This window comes from Lepidochelys kempii, chromosome 13, assembly GCF_965140285.1.
Source record: "Lepidochelys kempii isolate rLepKem1 chromosome 13, rLepKem1.hap1, whole genome shotgun sequence".
Taxonomy (NCBI): Eukaryota; Metazoa; Chordata; order Testudines; family Cheloniidae; genus Lepidochelys; species Lepidochelys kempii.
The window spans coordinates 8,993,497-9,010,001 of NC_136392.1; the positions used below are offsets into that span (position 1 = coordinate 8,993,497).

General features: G+C 41.8%; 1 protein-coding gene across 4 annotated transcripts in view; it reads right to left on the minus strand.

The window, feature by feature from the left end:
• The window catches only part of CDH4 (cadherin 4), a 664,040-nt gene that overhangs the window by 44,375 nt on the left and 603,160 nt on the right, over positions 1-16,505 (minus strand). For all 4 annotated transcript variants that reach the window (XM_073309188.2, XM_073309187.2, XM_073309190.2 and 1 more), the window contains one exon: positions 4,856-5,041. In XM_073309188.2, the coding sequence (XP_073165289.1) occupies positions 4,856-5,041 (186 nt within the window). The remainder of the gene's footprint in view (positions 1-4,855; positions 5,042-16,505) is intronic.

Here is a 16,505-nt window from a genome sequence, read left to right on the forward strand (position 1 = left end):
TATGAACTTCCACACTTACCTCAAATTTGTGAGAGTGACTCCTACAACCCCTCACCCATTTGGTTAAACAGCATTCAGTTCTTCTCTATTCCAGTGGAACATATAACAGCCCCGGTTTGCGGTTGCACCCATGTAACCACGGGCAAAGGAAAGCATGTATTTTTTAACTCTCTATGACATTTATGATACCCAGGCCCAAATGTCTCCAAGCACAAGCAATTTGTGTGCACGTTAGCTGCACATGCACCACGAGCAGTGCGTCACATCAGGAATTTGAACATGCACAAATGTATGTGCACAGACAAACCTGACTTGCCTGTGATTTGGGCGTTCAGCCTGAGCACTTTTGCAAGCATGCTTACATTTTGACCCCACAGAAAAACACAAATGAAGATCAGCATACATGCCAATGAGAGATCATACACACACTATTATGTGTGCCAGACTGGGGTACTTATGGGGCTACCCTGTTACCTGCCACCTGGGATGCTTCTCCTTCATTTTGCCACACCACTTTGGTTCTATTAAATCAAGAAATCATTTTCAGTTTTAGCCTCTAATTTTCATGACAACTGCTTGCCACCGCAAAAGTGGGTCTGCACCCACTGGGTGTACACCAGTATTTAAATGTGCCAATCAGGCAGTTGGGATCAATGTATGAGAGGTGCGCCCACTTTTGCAGGCACTATCCGCTGTGTGCACAAAATTTGAGGCTGTTCAGAAATATGGCTCTGATATCTTGTCTTGGGATGCACAGATCAGCCTCCTGATCTCAAGTTACTAAGTGGCTCAAGTTACCTAGGCACAGCTGGTTAAAACAGGGCTTACAATGTGTCCTTCTCTTCTCAACATACTTTTAACTGAAGGGAACAAATTTGCTTTATGCTATTGTTATGCCAAGAGTGAGATCATTAATGGAAGCATCTCCATGCAGAGTACTTAATACTGCATTAGTGAGCTGGCTGCCACGGGGCATCCACGGCTGCTCTTGGAGATCGTGTTCAGACTCTGCTGTGTCTCGACTGAGTGGGAAGTTATTCTCTCCCCATTTACAAGGCTTGCAGTGGGGAGAAAGGCCTTGCACCCTCAGAGTAATGATATGAAAAGCAAAAATGAAACTGTATCCTTTGGTGATCAGACTGGTAGGGCACAGGTGGTTTTGCTGAGAGCTGGTTAAATGCTGCAGAAACAGCCTTCATGGACATTCATTTGAGTTCTGACAGGCTGTTTGGTTCGAACATCTTTATGCCCCTTTTGGTTTGCGAACATGCACAAAGACATGTTTGGGGAGGACGAGTGTTCTTTGCCAGAATACACCTATTGCATTGTATTTGCTACTTCCTGTAGGCCAGGATGTGAACTCTTTTACTCACACAATTAGTCCCATAGACGCTGACTCCATGGGTGTTCCGGGGCTGGAGCACCGATCGGCAGGCCCCGCTGATCAGCTCCTCCCCTTCCCGCCCAGCACCTCCTGCTCGTTGCTGATCGGGTGTTTAGCAGAGTGCAGGAGGCGCTGGAGGGAAGGGAGAGGCGCAGGGTTAGGAAGAGGCGGAGCGAGAGCCGGGTGTATTCAGGGGAGGGGGTGGAATGGAGCAGGAAGAGGCAGGACAAGGGCAGAGTGGGGGCGGGAAGAGGCAGAGCAGGGTGGGGCATTGGGGGGAAGGGGTGGATTGGGGGCAGGAACTGGGGCGGATCGGGGGTCAAGCACCTATGGAAATCAGAAAGTTGGCACCTGTGATTAGTCCTGTTCAGTTCAATGGGACAGGCATGTGGTTAACTATTCACCATTGTGAGTAAAAGGTTCACTACCCTGGCTCTATTTGTTATTCTCTTGTTTAAAAAGTTTCACTGGTCCAACCAGGGAGTAGAAACAATGTAATGTGACTTAGGTGACCACTCGGATGCTATAGGATATAATATGTAGAATGTATATTTTAGGTCTTGGGACATGTGAAAAGATGCCTGCTTGTCTATCAAGGAAAGAGAACAGCCAGACAAAAAGATGAGCCAGCAATCCAATCAGGTAAACAACTGCATTAACGAACTAATCTTAGTGCTTGGCAGAAAAAAAGTGTTTATACAATCTATAATGAATAGCTTCGTAACAGTGTAGGTAAGGCAAGCACCTCAATGTGGGGGCGCGCTTGCATTTAATCCTGTGCTGTGCCCTGTTTTGGTGGACTGATCACTCAGTGAAGCAGCGTATCAAAGACATACTTCTGCAGCTCAAGAGTCTGTTTGTGGGCCTATGTGTTCTGGGTGGTGGGAAAGACCCTGCTCAACAGATGCCACAAGCAGTGATCACTGAGGGGTGTGAGGTCAGGTTGCACTCAGTCCCCCAACAGTAAAATATTTTGTCTTAACTGAAAATGCTCAACAGTTTTCAAAGCAGAAGGTGAAATCCAGAGTCTTTCCTTTCCCACCTGGAACATTTAGTCAGAGGCAGTTTTCTCTCACACTCTCTTGTTGAAGAGCACTGAGAAACTCTTATCAAACTGACAGGTTTCAGAGTAGCAACCGTGTTAGTCTGTATCCACAAAAAGAAAAGGAGGACTTGTGGCACCTTAGAAATTAACAAATTTATCTGAGCATAAGCTTTCGTGAGCTCACAAAAGCTTATGCTCAAATAAATTTGTTAGTCTCTAAGGTGCCACAAGTCCTCCTTTTCTTATCAAACTGGAAGACTGAGAAGCTTAGGATATACAGAAGGAGCAGGTGAGGTTATCTACTAAAGACATTCTATGGAACTTCAGGCTTTGAGCTCAGTGTGACACGACAGGATTTTCGGTGTGATTCGTTGCATTGAGATCACTATTGGTTATATAGCAATGGAAAATCAACATTGGCATCAGTGGCATCTTGACAAATCTGTCCTGCTTTTTGCCTGCAATTTCTGAATAAGGGATGGCTCATTATGCAAAAGTCCTGGTGTCGCAAGGATGATCATGTAAATCCCCTGGTTTTTCACTTTGATGCAGCTCGAAAACTACAGTCATGACACTCTGTGCTTTGCTAGATTAGGAATAAAGGGCTTTTTTTCTTTTAGTGAAAATTTGATGAATGTTGGCATTTCTACTTCAGATCAGCTGCTGAGGTGGAAAAAAGTTAAATTGTTTCATTTTGCCATGTTGAGTTTTTGTTTTTTAAGCAGAATAAAGCCCCCCACCCCCAACCCAACCAAATCTGAAAAGGTATTTTGATGTTGCAGCACAGAAGGCTGTCAGTCATCGTTAGAGAGTAATAAGAGAGGTAAATAAAAAGCCCTGCTGAAATACCATCTAGCAGGTGAGATGATGCTTCCTTTAAAGTTTCAGCAAAGTGGCATTTGCAGACACACACACAAACACACAGCTTAAGGGGCAAAGAACAGGACAAGCTCGCACATTCCTACCACGGTAATCTGAATGGTATTTCACTGATGTCATTTTTCCTAATAGTCGAAGTGTGTGTATTAAGAATGACTGCAATTTGTTAGCTACGAGGGAGTGTTTTTTCACCCACAGTCATTCTTTAATTGTGCAGCTCTTTACACTTTAGTGCTGCTGCTGCTGTGTATTTATTAAAACTTTTTGTTAAGAGAAGGTCACACTTTTCAAAAGGTAGAGGCTTTGTTCTTGACAGCATAAATAAATCTTTTCAGGTGCCGCACATGGTACATGTAGGGCAAGTTCCTTCAGATCACAGCAGTCTATTCATGCTTCTTTGGCTTTCTTGAGAGTCAGTGGGAACATCCGTAGGAATCTTATCTACTAACTGGTTCACTGAATGTTGAATGAATGTAGCTGTGTTCTGACTGCATTTAATATCTGCAGAGGCATTCACTGTCTGGGGTTGCTGGTTTTACGCAAGTCAATGTGAAGCAAACCCTCAAATGAAGACTGAACTCATGCCCTTGGGAGGGGTAGGGAATGAAGGGAAATGGAATTTGATACCCATTCCAAATACTCTTAGGGTTCCAGGTTCTAAGCTGTAGCATTTAGGACATTATAGAAACTGGATGACAGTGGATGAGGCAGAGCTCTGAACTTCACATTGCTCACTTCCTACTTCTGTCGCAATATTGAAAGCAACGAACTGTAGGTTAAGAATATCTGGGGACCTGTTTCTCAAGGAGTCTTTGGGTCAGATCCTCAGCTGGTATAAATATGTATAAAGCCATTAATGTAACTCAGAGCAGCTGCATTGACACCAGCTGCATATCTGGCCCATCAAGTGTGTTGATGGTTTGGTATCGGTAAAGCAATAGCTCCCAAACTTTTCAGGCAACTCCACTAGACTAAAACCTTCTCTGCACCAGCTACTGACGACTTCTTCCCCTTTCCTCTTTGCCACCAGCAACCACATCCCTCCTTGTGATGACAATCCTCCTTCCCCCACTGCTTTCATAAGGTATCAGGTGTCCAGGTTTTGTGCTGCTGCCCATCTCACATGCAGATGGGTGTGCTCCAACCATCGATGGAGCGTGGTGCACTCCAAATTCTAGAATACGTCAGACTGGGCAAGGCTACAGAGTCCAATCTCCACTATAGCTAGGAGCCAGAAAATGGGAAGACAAAGAGGAATAGTATCTTGAAGTGCAGCTCAGAGACTGTGTCCTACGTTCATCATGTAAAAGTTTGTGAGGGCATGTGGTGACGCAGCCAAAGAATGAGAGGGTGGTGAACCAAGAATTAGTGGATTGTAGTACAGTATGCATGTCACGTGCTACAGAGAGAGAGGGAGATTCAAGCACTGACATTCCCAGGCACAGAAGACATGAAATAATGGCAGACTTCTGCGAATCCTCCTCGGAGTAATTAGCTTAGAGGGTCATAAAGACTGACTCAGTTTGGCTCCCATTGAAGTCACCTACCTTCACCACAGTTACCATGCCTTCGTTGGTAACTGGATCCGTCCGAATGGTGAAATGACCCGAAGGATCTCCACTGATAATACGGTACACGGCGTTCCAGTTGGGGGAGTGAGGCTGGTCCCGGTCCATCACAGTCAAATTTGCAACCACAACTTCCACTCTGTTCTCAGGAACCTCCCCGGAATACTGCAGTCAAAAAACAGGAACTGTTATGAAGAGTTCTTAAGGACTGCAGGGCTAAATCCCCAGCTGGTTTAAATTGGCATAACATCCTTGAAGTCACTGGAGCTATGTTCATTTACATCATCCGAGAAACTGGACCTCAGTGTTCAGAGACGGTACTAGTAGTAAAATAAGAGTTAAAAGTATTCTCAGTTACTATACGTGCCCCTGAGTTCCTTTGGCACTTGTGATTTTACAAATTCCATTTTCTTTTCTTTAAATGTTTTTCCCCACCCTATTGCTGTCTGAAAGACCTACACAAACAAATGCGTGAAACTGACTAACTATCCAAAAGAAACAGCCAAAGCGTTGTCAGATGTGCAAAGTAAGCAAATTGGGGAAAAAAAGAGACTTTCCCACCTTAGTAATCATGTTCAGTTATAGTAATCGGAGCTGTTAATTGTGACAATAGGAGATGAAACATCAGACCAAAGCGATTTTAAAATTCTTTTACTGTGTCCCTTTAATGTAAAACATTTTCAGATACACAGTTTTCAAATGATGCAATCTTATAGCTTGATTTTACCTAATTTTTCTTTTTTCTGCTTTTGATTTGATTTTGCTTGCTATTTTTCTAGTGATTTTTTGCATCAGCCTTTCCTATAGGTTAATTCTATTATTTGTTTTCATGAACCACAGCCAGTTTATGCATATTATGATGCATTATCTGCCTTCCTCTCAATTTTCTGCTTTCAAACCCTTGATTTAACATATATCTGGTCAAGGATCCTTGACAGTTCATATTTCCTGTCTTTAGGGCCCAAAAGCTTCCACTTAGACACCTAAATAATGCCCACATCTTCAAACGTGCCCAGCAGACAGAAGCTTCTATTGACAACAATTGCGAATCAACACTTAGATGGGCATACGGCAAATTAAACACCGGGCAAACAATGGAGCTGCTGGCCCCAGTTCTGAAGTTGAAACTCAGGCCCTAATTGTGGGCTCAGAACACTTTCGAAAATCTGGCTCTTGATATGTATTTATGCAGAAGTGTGCTAATTACAACAAATAATTATTTTGTTATTTAGCTGAAGATTCCCTTTAAAGTAACATTGTTCTAGTTTGACACCATTCAACATTTTTGTTTATATATACATACCACCAGTATATAACATTTCACATCTGACAGCAAAAAGTTTTAATTTGCCATATGCCAATCTAAATGTAGTTTTGCCCTTTAGTGATATCTTTAATGGCATTTTGCTTTCTTTTCACTTATGCCCCTGTCCTAAATAAGTTTTAATTAGCAAATACAGATGGTATTTTTGCCTACGTCCGTTAGGTAGTGGAGGAAAACAGTGGGATGCCACTTATTAATTCTAGTTCCGAAATATATCATAGCTTCTCTACTTCTCTTTGTTTCCCACTATGTAGCCAGGTCATTATGTATTTTCATGCCCAATTTGGAATCTCTGCAGCATTCAGTTTAAGCAGGGGAATATCACACCGAAATTTATCAAAAGCCTTTTGAAAAATCCATTAGATCATGTCATGTGCACACTTCTATTATCATTCTTATCTGAAACCTGTTCAAAAGAACTCAAGGAGATTAGTTAGGCAGGATCATCTCTTGCTAAATCCGTGATGGTTATATCCCATTGGATTAGATTAATGTTGTACTGCAAGTCAGAAATGACAAGTTGATGGCCCTTTGGTTTGCTTGGGCAGTTGACTGCACTGTGTTAAAATCAAGGCATCATATTTGCTGTATTTCCAAGGGAACTAAGCATGTTAAATTAAGTAATGTACCTATCCCAGGTCACTGCCAGTTCCTGTCTTGAGCCCATGTGAGTCACATGAATTAAGAGAAATTTAAAGATTTAAACTATCCTATCGCTCAAAACTTAAAGCCCTCACCCAAATTTTATTTACTCAGGCTAAAATCCCATTGCCTTTAGAAAGAGTTTTGCTTGCGTAAAGACTGTACAAGAAATAACTGCGGACTTCAGAATTCGGTCTACTATTCATTTAACTCTTTGTGGGACCAAGTAGGATGAACTCATTCAGAACAAATCATTGATAGAATTTTTTGCTATAACAGTGGACCAAATCCTGCAAGATACTGCACATCCTTTACTTCCAGTGGGCTACATCCTGAGAGGGGCTGAGCCTTTGTGACTTCCACTAAAGTCAGTCCTTTAAGGAAAAATCCTATGGAATTTAATAGGGATGAAACCAATATAATTTTATAGAAATAGCTCTAAAAGTCCTTAGACTTTAAGAGAGAACAATATTCTCTCTCAGGGTTATTTTGATCCATTCTCTAGGATGTGTTTAGGGTTTTCTTTTTTTTAAAGAAGCCCCCAGGAAGGTTTTTATTTTCTTTAAGACTGTTTTCATAAGGGTGGGAGTCACAATGCTCAGCAAGTATTAAGCATCTTTCAGAATTTGGTCCATTCAGGCCATTGGGAGTGGACGGCATCTGAGGAAGCAATCAACTCTTCACAAGATCCAGGGGTTTCAGTGGAAACTGGTCATTACGCATACAGGGCCAGACCACCTCGTGTCGATCAGAGTAGCTGCACTGAAGTCAACAGAGCTATACCAACTTACACCAGCTGAGGAATGAATCCTGAAAGATACATAACACTTTGAAGTTTACATCAATTTTTTATCAGCTGTGGCTCAGGACTTATTGTAACCCATGGCCTGAGCCCTCCGGTCTATCTGACAGTCTTCCATTGTTTAAGTAAGCATGTGCTGTAACGTATGCACAATTCTGTTTGCCTTTAATAAAATTAAGTAATGAAATTAAATTACATCTGGTAACGGGCCGATGGGAGTTTGGAGAGGCTCAAACATATTTAACGTCATTTCCTCCCTATCCTGAAGTAACTGAGAATGATGAGCAGTTCGATATTTTACTGGGCTTTCCCCAGGCAGTAAGTTTTCTTTAACGAAGAGTCCAAGGGATTTTCAAATAGAGAGAGGAGTATCTCTATTCAAACATGGTAAAATAATGAGGGGCCCAGAGAGAAGTGCTGGAATAAACAAGAACTACAACACCGTAGTGCATGCCCTATACTTGCTGCTTTATCGTGAGTGTGATTTTTATAATGTCAGGTAAAAGGAGTACAGAAATTAGCAGACAAATGTTTTCGGAAAACAGACATCCTTGTCTCATGAGCTTCATAATCCGGTGTGCTCTGCATGGTTTGGCACACATTGGAGTCAACAGAGCTCAGCACTTGCAAGATCAGGCCCTAAATGCACTCACCAATGCCATTTTATGACTACAGGCAAAATGAGTCAACTCAGACTTATCCACGATGGGAAAGTTACAGAGATCCTGTTATTTAACCTATGAAGGGAATTGGTTTTTCTTAGCAACAAAACTTTGGTCTCCTCTTCCAGGCTAGTTTCTACAAGCAGTTACCTCCTTCTAAGGACTGCCACCCAAAAGAGAATAGAGGCAGGACATTATAATGTAATGTGAATCAACAGTGTGCATGAGAACAGTCTCTGCAACACCAATGTATTCACATTGGATCCATGTAATTGCAGACCTCCCCCACTCCCTTCCTGGTGTACTAACAGATACATCTTTCAGAAGAACACCACCAGAAAGAACCATACTACAAACAAAAAAGAAAAGGAGATTTCTCGATAAGGAAGCAAGGTTTCAGCCAGAAGGATGCTTGTGGGAATCAAAACAGGCCCTCATTCCCAGTGCCTGCTGCTTCTTGTTCTGGGGTTTGCATTATCTCTGTTTGCAGGTATGAGGATGAGGTAAGACTATTTTTGAGCTGATTGTTATGAAACAGCTCTTCAAAACTTTCATTATAGAACCTGAAACCATATGAAACACACCTACATGTTAGATGTAAGGACCAACTTGATGCCCAGCTTAGGTGTGTTGAAAGCTAAGGTTTGGTTTGTTCATGACAATTCATTGACAGCCATGAGATTGTTTATGCCTGAAATTCAAGAGGTGCAAACCCACATGCACTGAAATCAAAGAAAAGGATGCACATGGCCTCCTACAAAGCAAAACGGCAGAGTTTCACCCAGCTCTGCAGAAGCATCATGTCCTAGATAAATCTCATGTCAGTTATGAGGAGGCATCACACAGGAATCATATATCATATAAAATATTAATTGCTAAAGATATTTTACCATCATCTATATCTTCACTTAATCCTAATGTAAGCAGGGGAATAGTCCTGCTATTGTGGGGAACTTTCCTGGCTTCTGTACTACCCAGGTGAAGTGGGCTAGCGAAAGGATCTGAGTCCTCGCTCCCACTTCCTTTACCCAGTGGCCTCCCAGCCCTTGAGGACTCCCCTTTCACTCTCTTGTCTGGCAGAGTCCTCGTAACTCCAACAAGGCTGGGCCCAGGATTCCTGGGGGGCTCGACCCCCAACCCTGCTGTGGTCACCTAGGACAGGGGCTAGGGTGTCCCCACTCCGGGGTACTCTCTCTGCACTGGGCACTTCTCTGACCCACTGACCATTACATACAATTTAAAGCAAATGCAAGTTATTTAATCAACAATTAATTTTGAAAAGAATAAGGAAAAATGGGAAAGGTTAAAGGAAACACATCACCCCGCTCTGTGGCAGGGAACATCACAAACAGTGTCTCTGGAATGTCGGGGCAGTTCACAGTCTGTTCCTTGTAAGTCCCAGGCCCCTTCTCAGGCCCTGGCTGTGCTGCAGGGATGCTGTGGGCTGGACACTTGCTCTGGTGGTGGCCTCACTCTCTCAGGCTCTAAGTGGTAGGACCCTTCTTCCCGGTGTCGCCCCCGCCCTGTCGGGGTTACGATCCAAGCCTGGCCTGCAGAGCCTCTTGGCTGAGGCGTCTCCCTGTGCTGGGCCCGCTGCCCAGGGTCCCCCTCACTCTCCCCAGCTGCTCACCGCACCCAGCTCCGGACTGCTCCAGCCCCAGCTCCACCACTCGGTCTCAGCGCTGCTGCCGCTGCTCTGCCTCCAGCTCCCTGGGCTGCTTCTTGCCCCTCTGGCTCTGGTTGCTGCAGCTCTGCTCCCAGGACAGGTCTGCTCTGCAGGCTGCTTCTGTGACTCTGCTCCCAGCACTGACCTGCTTCGTGGGCTGCTTTTCTGGCCCCTCTGGCTCTGGTTGCTGCAGCTCTGCTCCCAGGGCAAGTCTGCTCTCTCTGGGCTGTGCCTCTGGCTTTGGGGCTGCAGCTCTGTTCCCAGGACAGGCTCTGCTCTCTCTGGGCTGCTTTTCTGGCCCCTCTGGATCTGGCCCAGCTCTGCTCCCCTGCTCAGCTTGGGCCCCTGCTTTCTCCTTAGCTCAGCCCCCCTCTGTCTGACCCAGGCAAATCCAGCTCACACGGACCACGGGACCTCCTTGGCCTCCTGACTCCCTGATTAGCCTGCCCACACTGTCATTCAGGCTGACCTGGAGCATTGGCCTCTCCCCATTGTTCCTGGGGACTGTCAGTCTCAGGGTTCCTAATTCCCCATTGACCCTTCCACCTTTTTGTACTGGGAGCTAGCAACTAAAACACCCCCACTGAATGTTAGTAAGGGGGCAACAGTAACCTTACACTAATATTGTAACATTTACTTGTATTCATCTGTAATTTATTTTGCTTCATTTTCTGTTGCTGCATTATGAAGCTTTTCATTTTCTTAGTCCTTTTTTTAATCTCTCTCTTGCTCGTTATTTTGGAATTGATTGTTATTCAGTCTGAACATACTTTATGAGATAAATATGTGCTCTGCCAATTTACCATTATTTCTTAAACCTGCCCTATTCATCTGAAGTTATGTAGGTTCCATTTTTTTTTCATACTGGTATGATTGTGAAAGATCCTCTCACTGGCCTCTAGAGTTGGCCTGTCTGAAGTCATATGGTGTTGGAAAGGTAATAATTCATTTTGATTTCCAGGCTGCATCAAATTATACTGAAGTCATTTAACCCTAGAGTTTATTTTTGTCTTGCTCAGTACTTGACAGCACGTATGTACAAGCATCACTCAAAGGAGGAAAGGGAAAGAAGCCGGGAAATGAAAAGTTCACAGGATGACTTTATGACTTTGCAGCATCTCCTAAATCTAGTCTGAACTGTAGAGCCAACCATAGTGGAGTAAAACCAAGCAGCTCCTTGCAGCCACTCCTAGTGTGTGCTGATGTGAGATGGAGGAATAGGAAGAGAAATTATTCAGGTTCATTTTGGAGACTGCTACAGGGAATTTCATTTCTTCCATGTTAGCCCCTCTTTGTCTTTGCCCTTCATGAAGATTTGCTATAGCAAAGACTTGTTCATACAGATATTTGTAAAAAAGTGAATTTCTGATCTTTAACCATAATTACAACACAGAATTAGTTGTGGGTAGAAGCAGTTTAGAAGGGTTAGGCTATCCACACAGAAACAATGCCCTATGATGTAGGTGACCAACCACACAGCCTGAATATTTAATCACACGTACCTAATACTCATAGGAACGCTCACAGGGAACAGTTTATGATCAGTCCAGAAGTGGAACTTTGTTTGCACAAAACTATTTAGCAAAGAATTTTGAATATTAAATAAATTGATAGAAACGGCAGTTTGTTGACAATTTGTATAAAGGAAAAAGGGTTAGATTATCCTATAAATCATTAATTGACAGTTCTTTGCCCAGTTTCAGCACTGAAACAAGCAAATGCCATGCTAATTGACTGCTCCTATACCATGTTTATACGCCTACATTTTTACTTTCAGGATTAAATAAGTCTTCTACATCTCAGAAAAGCCCAGAGAAGTAAAACAACTCCAAATTGTATTCTTTATCTGACAGTGGGATATTTAGATCAATAATCCTCTATTTTTTTCTTTCTATTTCTACTACCAGTAATTTTGCTTCTCTTCCTAGCAGCCTAATTGCTGTTTTCTTAAGCCTCGCCATCAGTTCTCTGACCTTTAATTTTCAATATCATTTGCTGTATGGATGACTGCACTAGGTTCACAAGTTATCCTATCTAATCTGGTCTCTATGCAGATTTGGATCTCAATTTCTGTGTCCGTGTAAATCTGGAGCAACTCTCAAAATGGCTTCAAAATTTACTCTAAATTTACACTGGTGTAGCCATAATCAGAATCTGGCCCTAAATCTCCAAATTTTGAACAAGATGATCAAGTCTGGTAAGTAATGTAAATCGTATTTTGTGTGTGTGTAAATCTGGCGGATATTGCAATTTTAAAATGTTAATCAGATTTTCTTAAAGGCCTTCTTAGTGGCATATGTTCTCTTTCTAACATTGATCGTGTTCTAGCTACCTATCTCCACAGCCCTTCTCCTGAAGAGTAGCCCACTGAATACCTACTGCCTATCCTATCATCAAGTGACCAATAAGCAAACTCCCTTTCCTTTTTGTGTTCATTCTTACAGTCTCTCTCACGCAAACAACATTGCACTACACTTCTGTGCGTATTCACTTGGATCAATTCAGTATTCATTTCAGGGGTACATATGTCACATCAGACTAGTTATATGCCATGTGGCAAATGCCTTCCAATACATAATCTGCAAAAGTCCAATACCATTCTTGCCAACTTGCAGTTTTGCTCCATTGTCACTAGGCCCAGCTGTCACATATCCCATTATGAAATGAATTGCTTGGGTTGGATACATTTACTCTCCACTTGTTTTTTAATGATCTGCAGGAGTCAGCCTTGTTTTAATGATGTTCAGGAACATGGATTTGGTAGCTCACCAACTATTAAAGGCTGATCTGGAAGTGCTAGCTGTATCTTAACCATTTGGTGCTATTAAAATGCCTGTCGGACTGAAAAGCTCTGAAACCTGTGAGTGAGGTTCTAGGGTCTATTAAATGCATTATGTTTGCATGCTACCATCTTGTTTATTTACAAATGTGTCTTGATTTAAGGCTAATAAAGAGAACAGTGAATAACAGAATTTAAAGAGAAAAAAAAGCCTAGGAAAGAAGCAAACTGGTCAGAGGTTGGTTTATTTGTTTACTTACAGATGTTTAGGGTATCTTTTCTATTTCTCTTTCACTCAGACAGTGGGCTTGCTGGCAGGATCCTAGAATGTCGATATGCCTACCACCAATGGGCTAAGCATTTCTTCCAATTGTTCAGGTGCATTCCCTGTTTGACGCTGCCTTGTGTTTGCAGCTTGGACTGTGGGGATGACTTTGTTGTCTGAGTATAGCATCTCTCTGTTTCTAAGCCCCACCCCTTACTGTGGGCAGAGACAGCAACTATTTTGATCTCAGACTTGCTGAGAGCTGTTGACTTCACTGTTGTTCTTTACCAGTGTCGTTTTCCTTAATCTCAAGTAACAACTAGATTTAACTGAAACAACATGGTTTGCTCTTTGGATAAGGAAACATAAGTTCAAACTAAGAACTTGGAAAGAAGGAAATGTGCGTTTAGGAATGGCACATCCTATCCTCCTTGCTCTGAGCACTAGAAATGGAACCTATGTAATCTCAGACTCTTACATTCAAGAGGGCCAAGTTGTGTCTAGTTTTAATCTTGCATCAATGACTCCCAGAGTACTCCTCAAGGATTCACAGACAAGAGGACAGAATGGTGGAAGGCTTTTTTTTAAAAGAAGCTTTGCATTTCTCATAACAAAAGTTATTTTTTTCATCCTTAAGATGTTACATTCTTTTTATAGTATGAAAAGATGCTTCGAAAATGATGACACTGAGACACTGCTTTGCTGCAAGATAACCATTTCTGGATAAATATATCATATGAAATGAAGCCCACATATAAATTTATACATTTCATAAAAATGCTTTACAACACAAAGGAGCTTTTAACAATGTTCGTATGAAAGGTTTAAAAAGAGATTAAAATTATGTCCTTGGAAGGGCACACAGTCTTGCCAAGGAAAGAAAATTCTACATTAACCCCATGGAGGAAAGTTGTGTGTTATCGGTATTTAAAAGGCTATAAAGTACTACTTTAATCAACCTATTTGACTTTGGGGACTTTCATGTCTCACTGAAACTCATGAAGTCTGGCAGAGTATGGCTTCTTGAACACAAAAGCCTTTAATCTGTAACCTGGCACTCTTGTACATTCAAATCCTGATACAATCACCTTGTTAGGAAGAAAAATTGTGAATTTATCCAAAATGGGATCTCATCCAGTCTAAATGACGTAGCCTTTGCAGCAATGACCTTTAACAACGGTTGTACTCAACAATAAAAGATCTTATCTCAAGATCCAATGGAAACAGTGTATGTTAAAATTCTGATCTGATAGCAGAGACTTCTATTTTCAAGTTTAGATGAGAAGCTCTTGAACAGTCCATTTGCTTCTTGTCTAACCCACCTTTGTTTCTTGCCTGAGGAACAAATGGCATGAAAAAGAAACGGGTGCATTTCTGATTAATATTTGTCAGGTTTCATTAATAATGCTATCTGTTAAATAAGGGCATAGATGCTAAAAATACTAGAACTGGCTACAGAAACCTACAAAGCTTAATTCTGCTAGTAAAGTAAAATAGCAATAACTCTTTGCACTGATATAACACTTCTTTGCAATGTAGCAAACACTACAGCCTGCATTGAACTGAAGCACAGAGAGGCTGTGACTTGCCCAAGGTCACACAGGAACATAATGGTCATGTCAGCACTGGAACTCAGGTCCTGTGCTCAGCTGCCTAGACCAGAGCTGCCTCCTGAGAACATCATGAATTAAAGCACATATTTTACAAACAAATTCAGGTCTGTCCAGGTTAGTCTCTCTGTCACCACAATGCATTGCCTTATAGCTCTCTGATAGCCATCAAGCTGTTGAGAAGCAAAAGACAAGATATGAAGCCTGGAAATGAATTGCATTAAACACTGTAAACCAATGCTAAGGATCAGCTGGCTCAGCAACACTTCAGTCAGCAATTTCCTCCTCAGAGTTTCACAACGCATTGATTTCAAAGAAGAGAAACCAAAATGGTTTTACATCCCTAGAAAAAAAATCAACAGAATTAAGAACAGCCTGGGTTATAACCCAGCCCTGTAACAGCTGGCTGTAAAGTTCCATCTGTAGTGGTGGCAGGATCTTACTCTCCTGGACTCAGGAGCAGTGCTAATGTGACTTTCACCTTGCAACAGATGGTATAAGCAAAGCTCTTCAAAATACAGCATTAGATCCATATTCTGCCATTATTATTTATATAAAGCACTTACCTTCCTGAGACTTGGCTTCCCATGTGCTTAGGACCATGGTGAAAGAAATTATCGAAGAGGAATGTTTTGGGGCCAGATTCCCATTCTAGTTACTCAGTTGAATAACTTTTGCTTTGGTGTAACTGAGATCAGACCCTGGCCCCCAAATTCAGGAAGGCACTTAACTTTAGGCATATAAGCCGTCCCACTGAAGTCGATAGGACTATTCTTGTCCTTAAAGGTAAGCACATGGTAAAATACTTTCCTGAACTGGGGCTTTGGTCATTTGTAGGCAAACTTTCTTTTTACACAAGTCTAACATGAAAATCCTCCTTTAACTACATTAAATCAATTTTAAACCTGATGAAACCTACTAATTTGTTGGAATGCATAATTAACAGGCCCAAAACCTTATTCTTCTTCCCTATACCTTAAAGTGGCAAATCAATATGCTCCATTCACTCAGATTTTACAAAACCTTCCTCCCCATTTAGAATATAAACCCACTGTGACAGACAAAGATTCAGTGATACAGTGCAAACCACAAGCCACTGAAATGCACCCCATAGATCTGACTCAGTACTTCTTGGTGAAATTTGTATAGAACAAGCTGTTTTAATTCATGCAAGCTTAATAAAGGTTCATAAAGAAGGGCCTTAAGCTGATAAATCTAGTTTAGGATTTTCTTATTAACTGCCCACTTCTCATAATGAGTTTTTAATTTTTTTTTTTTTCAGATTTTAAGGCATATAAAAACTATTCATGTACCTTTGGGATCTGAAGGCAGCTATTTGGGAAAAGAAGACATTTAAGAGTACCAGAACTGAATTTTTCATCTACACCATAATCCTAGTATTGAGATTTATAACAAGTTTCCTCTGTAGCAAGGCTCAATCAGTCTGGATGGTGATTTCTTCTCAACCATATTCCGCACTGCAATGGAAAACTCTGCTGTTTCCAGATTAGTTTCAGAATTCACATACGGGATTTTTTTTTTATGATTGGAACTGTACAGCAATACTAGGCTAGAAAATCCATAAAATCTGCTGTTTATAGATAGAGCCCCCAATTCAGTAAAGTATCACTGTTCAAGAAAGGCACTTAAACACAAGCTAAAAGTAAAGCACGTCCTTAGGTCCCATTGATGTTAAAGGGACTTAAACACATCCTTTTCCTGAATCAGTGCCAAGATGATTATCACTATTTGCTTGTTGCTACAAAAAATTTAGTACAAAACATGCAGCAGAAAAAAAATGTAGGCCCAGCTGCAAAGTGCAAACATAAAGTGAACGTAAGGAAATGAAGTCAATGTTTTGATGGAGTGGCAAATATGA